The following is a 9,426-nucleotide window of genomic DNA, read 5'->3' as shown; positions in this document are numbered from 1 at the left end:
AATGCCTGAGGGTTCATTAAAAATATACTTTAATAACAAAATAAATAAAAGCTGACATTCCCCATCCAGCAGATCACGCAGCAATTTCAGTCAATGTCCTGCGTCGTAGCAACGCGACAGCAGCTTCGATATGACGGAGACTCAAGACTCTCTGTCCATTCCTTCTCGAGACCCTCAAAGCTTCCGAGATGACTAATCTGAGCAAAACACATCTTGGGAAACGACGAGAACCCAGCAGAAAGTCCAGGGCATGTGGACTAACCTGCAATTTGAGACAATAAGAGGAAAACGCTAAGATTCAATCAAAGACCAAACCTCAGCTGGGGTTCTGACCTCGTGAGGAATTATGGAGCGAGCACGATGACACATCTTCTTGGGCGCTTTCTGCGTGAAGCGGGCCTTCATTGTTGTCTGGTTCGATGAAGCTCTGAAGCAAACAGGGGATGGTGTGAAGTGGGCGTATCTTTACCTGAGAGAAGGGCTGTTTTTAATGAGAGCAAATTAAAAACAGCTTTTTCTAATGAGGCTTAATTACTCTAACAGCCAATTTGGACTGCGTGGCTTCAAGACTGTCTTTTAACCATGTATGAATGGGAAAACTGCGATTGCCAGGCGACCAATTGCATACCTGTCAACCTCTGCCGATAACTGCCCTTATAAATGATTATGATTCCCCTTACAACCCCCCAAAAAACCTTACAAACACCGTACGACTCGTACGGTGTTTGTAAGGTTTTTTGGGGGTTTGTAAGGGGAATCATAATCATTTATAAGGGCAGTTATCGGCAGAGGTTGACAGGTATGCAATTGAGGCCTTTTGATCAGGTTTGTATTTATTTATTTATTTGAAAAATGAAATTCTGTCTTATAGTTTTGATATTGGCTGCCCGCTTGATTAAATGGTTAGGGCGTCGGCCTCACAGTTCTGCGGTCGAGGGTTTGATCCCAGGTCGGTCCTCACTGTGGGAGTTTGCATGTTCTCCCCAGGCTTCTGTGGGTTTTCTCCAGGTACTCATTTTTCCTCCCACATTCCAAAAAAAATGCATGGTAAACTGGTTGAACACTTGAAATTGCCCCTTTTGTATGAGTGTGAGCTGGCCACCATCTGCTGGGATAGGCTCCAGCACCCCACGCGACCCTTGCGAGGATAAGCGGTACAGAAAATAAATGAATGAATGTTTTGACATTTTTATTATAGAAGATGTTTCTACTTGTAATGCAAGTTACACCTCTGTCATGAAAAAGGAGGCAGCTTTGCAAAAAGATATGAAATCGTTTGCCGTAATTTCCCTGTGGAACTTCAAATATTCTCTTTGGTTGGAACTCGCTGAGCTCCATCCATGTTATGCGATCACCTGACGTCGCCTCCGCCTCCTCAACACCCCTGATGCCTCCTCCCCTTCTCAATCTCCTCCTTCCTTTAGGCTGCAGCACAGATATGGAATCAAAACAAGACGGATTGTGATGAAAAAGCACCAAAGCAGCCACTGTTCTCGTCTAAAGTTAGATGCGCAGCATACTGTTCCCAAGGATACATCGTGCAGGTCAGAGCATCCTTTTTGTTCATTGTTTTGACACCTGTTATGCCTTCTATTTGTTTATTAGCGTTTGGGTAGCGCGAGATATTCCTTTTGCGTATTAGGCCAATGAATCTGATTGTCACTCATTAGTGTTGCAAGGACACAATTAAACTGTCAACTCTATGGAATCAAGTCTTAAATACTTCCTCAGATTAGCTATGACAATAACAATTAGCTGAAATTGTGCCTTTTGGAAAAGACAGGAAGTGTTACTGGTGTTATACTGAATTTAAGTTAAGAATTTAAGAATTCTGTGTGTTTAAGAATTTGACTCAAGATACAAAATGAACTTTTTTTTATTTTTATGCATTTAAAGCAACACACATCAGGCACAGGAACGCTGCCAAACATGTTTTTTTCATATTGGTGTTTTACTCATCTCATCTCATCGCATATCATTTTCTGAACCGCTTTACCCTAACTAATCTCGCGGGGGGTGCTGGAGCCTATCCCAGCTGACTTAGTGGCCAGCCAATCGCAGGGCACAAGGAGACAAACAACCATTCACGCCTACACTTATACCTAGAGGCAATTTAGAGTGTCCAATCAGCCTACCATGCATGTTTTTGGAATGCGGGAGGAAACCGGGGTACCCGGAGAAAACCCGCGCAAGCCCGGGGAGAACATGCAAACTCCACACAGGTGGACCGACCTGGATTTGAACCCAAGTCCCCCACTGTGAGGCCGATGCGCTAACCACTCACCCGCCGGTCCGCCCACCTTTTAAGTTACTATGCCTTTTATTTTATGATTGGTTGTTGAGGTCTCTGTTATAAATTTAAACTTGGATAGCAGAAATAAACCTTTCACGGATCTCACTTTGTGCCTCAGACTCACTTTTTTGATCCATGCGACTTGTGGGCTCACACGCTGCTTATCATGGGATGCGGCGCCTCCGTTGCCATAGAGACGCAAGCACCGAGGGTTGTGCCAGGTAATCAGGATGTTCATATCAAAAAGGTGCATTGGCACTTCTGTTAGAGAATTATCCATAATACTGGTGTGGTATTAGCAAATAAGGAATTTGATTCCAAAAAGAATTTTTTTTTTTGTTATTTTGGCAACCTTTGTGGTGCTTTAGCATTATCTGGTTGACCAAGAAACATTCCGAAGTAAGTTGAGGAGTTTCATTTAGAAAAAAAAACTTTTTGCCACCACCTTGTGGCATCTGTAGGCAAATTCAAACCTTTTTGGGCTTACATTTAAGTATCTAAGTATCTTCTGCTCTCTTTTGTTTCTTGTTCTACACAAATTCAAGTCATAATGTTGTAAAACCGCAGTTCAACTCTTTGCGATGGCTGCTTGCCATCTCTAGTGTCTCCTATTTTGTTGTTTGTGTTGAAGGCTGTGTAATTTACGGCACTTTTCCAAGCAGCCCTCCCTTGTGCCTCGTTAACACTCCCCCATCGGTCGTGGTCGTATGTTGACGTTGCTTTGCAAGTCATTTTATTCAATTAACACGTTCCAAAGCTGACTTCTTTTCTGTTTCCTGCAGATGAGGCAAAGACGTCCAATCCTGCACTTAGTAAGCATGTTTTATTTGGAATCTCTGAACACCCTTAATGCAGAAATGGCATTCATCTTTGTTTGCCATCATTTCACGCAGCTATGAAGGCGGCCGTGCTAATCCAACGTTGGTACCGCCGTTACATGGCTCGTCTGGAGATGAGGCGCAGGTACACGTGGAACATTTTCCAATCCATCGAATACGCCGGCGAACAGGACCAGCTGCAGGTGAGTCTCCAGAACCGGAAAGTGACGAGTAAGGGTTACGATTTTTGAATAATTATTTTTTTACGTTGAATTCTCTCACAGTTATCCGGTTTCTTCAGTTTCATGCTGGACAACTTCACTCACTTGAATGGAAACGGACCAGGTAAGAAGGAATTATGTCATTAGGTAGTGAGTGTATTTGTCTTCCTCCATGGCCTTCAGTCAATCAATGAAGACCACTTTCAACAGCAATGCTCTTTTATCTGGACGTGGAAGCCCCTTTGCGTTGCTTAGCAACTAATGGCAAGGTGTTGTGTTGCACTGAGGCAGCTGTGGCTTAAGGGTGCGCTGACCCAGTCGTTCAGATAAAAAGCCTTTTGCTCCTCTGTGGAGATAATCCTCAACTAAAGGCTCTTCTATTCAGTCAAATGAAGTGCCATACACAAAATTAAGCCTGGTTAAAGATTTTTAACTCTTAAGTTATTGGCTGTCATTGACAGCAATAGATGTCCAATCCATTTCGATTCTCTCCCAGTCAAATTGGATTGGACGTTTAACACCATCAATGGCAGCCAAAGAGTTAAAAAACCTATATAAATGGCTTACCTGGAAAATAAATATTCCACTGACTCAGGTTATGTAGTTATTTGGGTTTTATATTCCGGATTATTTAGGACAATCTGTTTTATAAAACAAAAAAAACAGATTAAAATCTTAACGTCAAAACATGCATTACAGACTTAATCTTGATATTCCTGATGTCCACTTCATCTAGTTTTCATCAGTTTGGGATTTCCATGCGTGTGTTTGTCTTTAACAGTGTATAACACTTAGATTAAATGGAGGATTATGCTGCTTTTTTGCCATTTACCGAGTGTAACCCAAAGTGCACCATATTCTGCTTCATGATTTCCCTTTACTATGATCAATAGATCTTATTTCGCAGCTTCTGGAGCCTGTCGTTGACCCCTGGTTGGACCGAGAGGCCTGCTACGACACCATTGCCGTTCCAGAGTCTTATGTCGGACCTCGACTGTCATTTCCACTCTCCGTGTCAGACACTAACGCTCTGCTAAGTGCGTTTAAAGATCAGCAGGTATCGTACATTGGCACTGACTTCAAATCCATTGTTTCAGAACTCATTGGGTCCATATAAATAAATGATTTAATACTAGTTGCTCATCAATTTTGTCTGCGTTCCGAATTCTTACTGCACAGACTCTACACGCGAGGTATGTGCTGCAGCTCCTCTACGAGACGAAGAAGCTACTCCAACAAATGCCCAACGTCGTCCATCTGTCCACATCGTACACCAAGGAGATCACGATATGCGGTAGGATGCTCCCTTAAATCAAAACAACATTAATCTGCACTTTATCTGCATGATTGAGGTACTGCAACCAACTGCTCTCGAGCCACAAGTGGCTTTTCTATCCGTCCTCTCTGGCTCTTCTTTGGAAAATAGTTAGTATGTGATTTAACCCCTCGTGGGTTCCAAACTTCCTGCGTTGTGTTTCAATGTTCTGCCTGTGCCTGCATGGGTTTTGAACGTAGAAAATAAATAAATCACACTTCATGCTTGAAAGGGTTATATTGGAGTACAAGTATGTTTATTTTTCAAATATAACTTTACTTTTGACGATAATGCTGTCGTCCTGTATTTTGTGTAGGTGATCTCCATGGGCGACTTGATGACTTGCTTCTTATATTTTACAAGGTAATGTGTTTACAACCCCTGTGCGACCACTTGTATTCCACATACCAGAAACTGTGTGAAAAATCATCTGTAACGCTGGCCACGTTGTAGTTTTTGTTTTTTTCTTTCTCAGTTTGACACCTGTCATCTACTGCGACTAACCTGTCTTTGAATTTATCAGAACGGCCTCCCCTCAGCTGAGACGCCATATGTGTTTAATGGAGACTTTGTGGACCGGGGAAAAAAGTCTATCGAGGTGGTGGTCCTTCTTTTTGCCTACCTTCTACTGTACCCCGATTACATGCATCTGAACCGAGGGAACCACGAGGATCATTTTATGAACCTCAGGTAATCATTTCCTCATTTTCTGTAGCGCTTATCTTATAATTAGGGATCTTCAAGAATAAAATGGTTTGATCATTTTATCTTACCAGCATGTTTGTGGTCAAAAAGTCTGTAAATTGTTTTTCAGATACGGCTTCACAAAAGAGGTCATGCAGAAGTACAAGGTGTGGTTTAAGAGTAATCTTTCCTCAATAACCACTCGTACCAGGTCTGACTTGTGTTTTCTGTTTTTCCGTGTCCAGGCGAATGGTTGTGAGATTTTGCAGCTTTTTCAGGACGTCTTCAGTCTTCTGCCCATTGCCACGGTGATTGATGGAAAGGTCCTCATTGTTCACGGGGGCATTTCGGACCAAACTGACTTGGACTTCCTCAGTGTCATTGAACGCCACAAGGTAAGGAAACTGTCAGCATTTTTATTATTTAGTCACGTGTAGACAGAAAAAGTATCATTCATTTCCAGGTTAAATCAGCCATGAGGCTTCCAAGATGCCGTGTGGAGCAGCTGGATATCAGTCAGTCCAATAAACACGGGAAAAGAATGAGATCCACGGATACTTGCCGCAGTCGCACCAAAAACCAAAGAACCCCAAACCTGAGGTCAGAGTTCAACCAGAATGTAGCAACTATCAGGCATCCCTCCTTTTTAAATCCATCCAATTTTGTGTTTTGCTTCAGAAAAAGGTACTCTGGCATGAGCCGGCAAGACAGCTCAGCCTCGACATCTTCTTCCTCCTCCTCCTCGTCATCATCATCTTCGTCGCTCTGCTCTCAGCAACTCCCCTCACGCTTCTCGCCTCACCTGTGTCCGTCTTCCCCGAGTGTGCCGTACGACGTCAACATCCTCCGAGTACCTTTCTTAGATTCCACCACGTCTGTTCCGCTTCCCTCACCACCACAAAATGAGCAGGAATGGAAACAGGTAAGGGAATCAATCTAAATTATTCACCATTCGATGCAGAACATTCAGCCACTCTTTGCCATAGAATCTAATATGCGTGCGCTTTTATTGCAATTGGCTGACTTTTTAGACCTTTTATTCGCCCCCTCCAAGTTCAAACTGAATTGATGTCTTGTGCCTTTGCTGGCAGACATTGAGATCACAAAAAGTGAGCCAAAAATTCCCCCAAACTAATAGAAATTGACCTAAAATCAACAAAATATAACCTGGAAACGCCCTATAATTAACAGGAAGCGACCAATGAATGAGAAAAGCCCCATAAAATTGATCTCAAATGTACAGGAAATCAACCTGGAATGCACCAAAATATACAGGAGATGACCCAGGAAGTAGTATAAGTACCCAAAATTAACTCATTGGCTTTCATTGTTAACAATAGATGTCCAATTCTTTGAGGACTGGTATACGTGAATGCTCATTTTTTTTCAGTACCACGGACAGCGCTTTTGACTGGGAGGGGCGAAAATACATTTGATCATTTGCCCCCTCCCAGCTCAAAATGGACTGAATATAGAGCTTTGTCATTTGCTGCCTGTGAGTTAACTTATTTGACCAAAGATAAACTGAGCTTTAATTGCCATGAATGCGGCCGGTAAACCAAAATGAGTTTGACGTCCCTCCCGTAGATCGTGGACATCCTGTGGAGTGACCCAAAAACCCAAGAAGGCTGCAGCCCAAACACATTCCGAGGAGGTGGCTGCTACTTTGGACCAGACGTCACGCGGAGACTTCTGCTGCAACACGGTTTGCAGCTGATCATCAGATCCCACGAGTGTAAACAGGAAGGATACGAGCTGTGTCACAGTGGACAGGTGAAAACTCAACTATGTGCATTCACTTTCGCATTGCTATATTTGAGATCAACTTGTCCTCCAGGTGATCACCATCTTCTCCGCGTCCAACTATTATGAGGAGGGAAGCAATCGGGGCGCCTACGTAAAACTGGGGAGAGATCTGGTACCGCGCTTCTACCAGTACCAAGTCAGCCGCTCAACGCGCAAACTCACGTTGACACAAAGGTACAACAGGCGTCTGTCCAGTGCTGATAAAACAACATCATCTGTTCTTGTTTTTGATGGATGGTGCAACCTAAGAACCTATTTTATAACCAGAAAAAATAGTCAACATTGGGAAAATATTGGAGTGAGGTCATTACTGTTTTGCCAATAAGCACATCAGGTTGTTGAATTTGACTGTATACTACGTACAAATCAGAAATGACACGGAGTTCACAGCGCACGTGTTTCGAGGCACTAAAATGCCATTTCAGAAATAGAGCAAAGATTTTGCTGTAAACAAACAATATATCTGAACTTACAGCATAGACGCATACAAGTTTCACAGTTGAAAAGCACTCATAATGAAAGCCTACCATAGCCCAAATTTTATCAAATCGTCCAATGCATTTCTTTAACACCCAGAGTCCTTTAAAATTGCCCCATTGGGAGAGAACTTTCCAATCTGGCCCTGATGTGCCTGCTGTCAAAAAATAGCCTTGAAACTAGATTCAGGGTAGCCAAGACTAAAATCAGCAAAGAGGATGGGAACAGATGTTAGTCTACATCTGTGCACATACTGCAGTTTGGATCAGCGTATGATGGACTCGAGTTTCTACTTTCTCTTCTCCAAATTGCCTAAACGCTTACAGAACACACAAAACTGCCAATTCTGATTTCAAATTCTGAATGTGTTCACAGAGTACGGGTGGCCGAGAATTCGGCTCTCAGAGCACTTAAAGAAAAAGTGTTTGCCCATCGTTCGGACCTTATTTCAGCCTTCCAGAAGTATGACCAGAATAGTACAGGTAAGACAATGTTGTCCCTCTGTGCTTATATTTAGGGTCGTTGTTTTCATAGAAAACTAATGTCTAGGCAGGGTGATGCCCAGTGAATGGGCTCAGGTGTTGGGGTCTGTCCTGAGGCTGGACCTGCCGTGGAGGACCCTCTGCCCACATTTAGCACACCTGGGACCAGATGGCAGTGTGGAATATATGTCCTGCTTTGAGGATATGGGAACAGGGACACAGCTGCTACAGGTTTGAGACCATGTACCTAACAACCTATTTTCTAAAGTTTGTAGACAGACTTTTTGATGGTTTGTCGTTTGCGTTCAAGATTATTTTTTTCACTTTAGCATCTCATATTTATCTACATATACTCTCACTCTTTCCTCCATTTTCAGGTCACACCAAACCTGGCAGAGACTCTGTTTCGATACCGAACAGACATTGAAATCATATTCAACATTATAGATAAAGATCATTCAGGTAGGGTAGCATTGCTCTACTTCTTTCTTGATATTTGTGAAACTTGTTTTCATATTAATTTTATTTTCAGGTCTTATTTCCACCGAAGAGTTCCGTCACACATGGCGCCTTTTTAGCGCTCACCTGGGGGTGGACATCACTAACGGGGCTATAGATGACTTGGCTCGCAGCATCGACTTTAACAAGGACGGCAGTATCGACTTTACAGAGTTCCTGGAGGCCTTTCGGGTTGTGCACAAGCTGGACAACAAGGATCTAAAGACGAATGGAGAGTAGGCGGAAGACTCTGAATGGGATTTTTGCTGGAGGTGATTGCACAGAGCTGATGAGTATTACTCATATTCTAAGAAGAATGTACGGGATTCTCAAAAGGTCAAGGAATCTTCCTGGTACGAAGCGGAAGAGCCTATTGGGAGAACTAAATTTGATTTTGAGTTCACCGAGGGGGAAGCCAAGCTAAATGAAGAAGAAATGGCTGGTCCTGACATTCCATAAAATGCATTGTTACGCCTTTAAACGCAAAAACGATACATTTGTTAAAGAAGTCACACCAACATTGACTTTGTCGATTTAGAAAAAATGAGATCAGAATCATCTGTACTTTATTAGTACTTATTCATTGGGAAACACGTGCAGACAGAATTTTTGTTAACAATAAAAGTATAGTATACAGTATACAACTGTGTGAAGACGCAGGCACGTGGGTTAACGATAGTGTTGCACCGATACAATTTTTTGGGCTCTTGATACCATTTCCGACACCCGGCTACGTGGTATTGGTTGATTCTGATATTGCACTCTTACCACTCTTATATTATTTTAGACAATTGGCCTGGTCAGAGACTGCTTAACTCTTTAGATGCCGTTG

The 9,426-nt window shown here is 42.7% G+C and overlaps 1 protein-coding gene and 1 long non-coding RNA gene across 9 annotated transcripts; one reads left to right on the top strand and one right to left on the bottom strand.

The window, feature by feature from the left end:
* Positions 1 to 6: 6 nt before the first annotated feature.
* On the bottom strand, positions 7 to 529 carry LOC144069525 (uncharacterized). Its single transcript, XR_013298588.1, has 2 exons — positions 334 to 529; positions 7 to 262 (listed from the first exon to the last, which is right to left on the bottom strand). It is a non-coding gene; the product is annotated as an uncharacterized LOC144069525 (long non-coding RNA).
* A 222-nt stretch (positions 530 to 751) lies between these two features.
* On the top strand, positions 752 to 9,225 carry ppef1 (protein phosphatase, EF-hand calcium binding domain 1). 8 transcript variants are annotated; one of them, XM_077587589.1, is made up of 21 exons: positions 802 to 825; positions 908 to 1,008; positions 1,425 to 1,544; positions 2,412 to 2,514; positions 3,076 to 3,105; positions 3,187 to 3,314; positions 3,396 to 3,456; positions 4,226 to 4,389; positions 4,512 to 4,626; positions 4,964 to 5,010; positions 5,171 to 5,337; positions 5,462 to 5,498; positions 5,577 to 5,726; positions 5,795 to 5,931; positions 6,010 to 6,253; positions 6,919 to 7,104; positions 7,169 to 7,311; positions 7,990 to 8,096; positions 8,164 to 8,327; positions 8,474 to 8,558; positions 8,629 to 9,225. In XM_077587589.1, exons 4-21 carry the CDS (start codon positions 2,460 to 2,462, stop codon positions 8,832 to 8,834), a joined length of 2,226 nt encoding a protein of 741 aa, XP_077443715.1. In that variant the 5' UTR covers positions 802 to 825; positions 908 to 1,008; positions 1,425 to 1,544; positions 2,412 to 2,459; the 3' UTR covers positions 8,835 to 9,225. The 8 variants fall into 8 exon arrangements, with proteins under 8 accessions (XP_077443731.1, XP_077443700.1, XP_077443707.1 ...); XM_077587574.1 differs by lacking the exon at positions 908 to 1,008 and having other exon boundaries at positions 758 to 825; XM_077587597.1 differs by lacking the exon at positions 2,412 to 2,514.
* Positions 9,226 to 9,426: the final 201 nt, after the last annotated feature.

This window comes from Stigmatopora argus, chromosome 2 (assembly GCF_051989625.1).
Source record: "Stigmatopora argus isolate UIUO_Sarg chromosome 2, RoL_Sarg_1.0, whole genome shotgun sequence".
NCBI classification, from domain to species: Eukaryota; Metazoa; Chordata; class Actinopteri; order Syngnathiformes; family Syngnathidae; genus Stigmatopora; species Stigmatopora argus.
This window is presented reverse-complemented; position numbering and strand designations above follow the sequence as displayed.

Bases quoted from the DNA above. Each gene is read 5' to 3' on its own strand.
- ppef1 (XM_077587568.1), top strand. From the start codon at position 853: ATGAAATTCTGTCTTATAGTTTTGATATTGGCTGCCCGCTTGATTAAA. The intron at 3,457-4,225 runs GTAAGAAGGAAT...TATGATCAATAG, and splicing joins CTTGAATGGAAACGGACCAG to ATCTTATTTCGCAGCTTCTG. The intron at 7,105-7,168 runs GTGAAAACTCAA...CTTGTCCTCCAG, and splicing joins AGCTGTGTCACAGTGGACAG to GTGATCACCATCTTCTCCGC.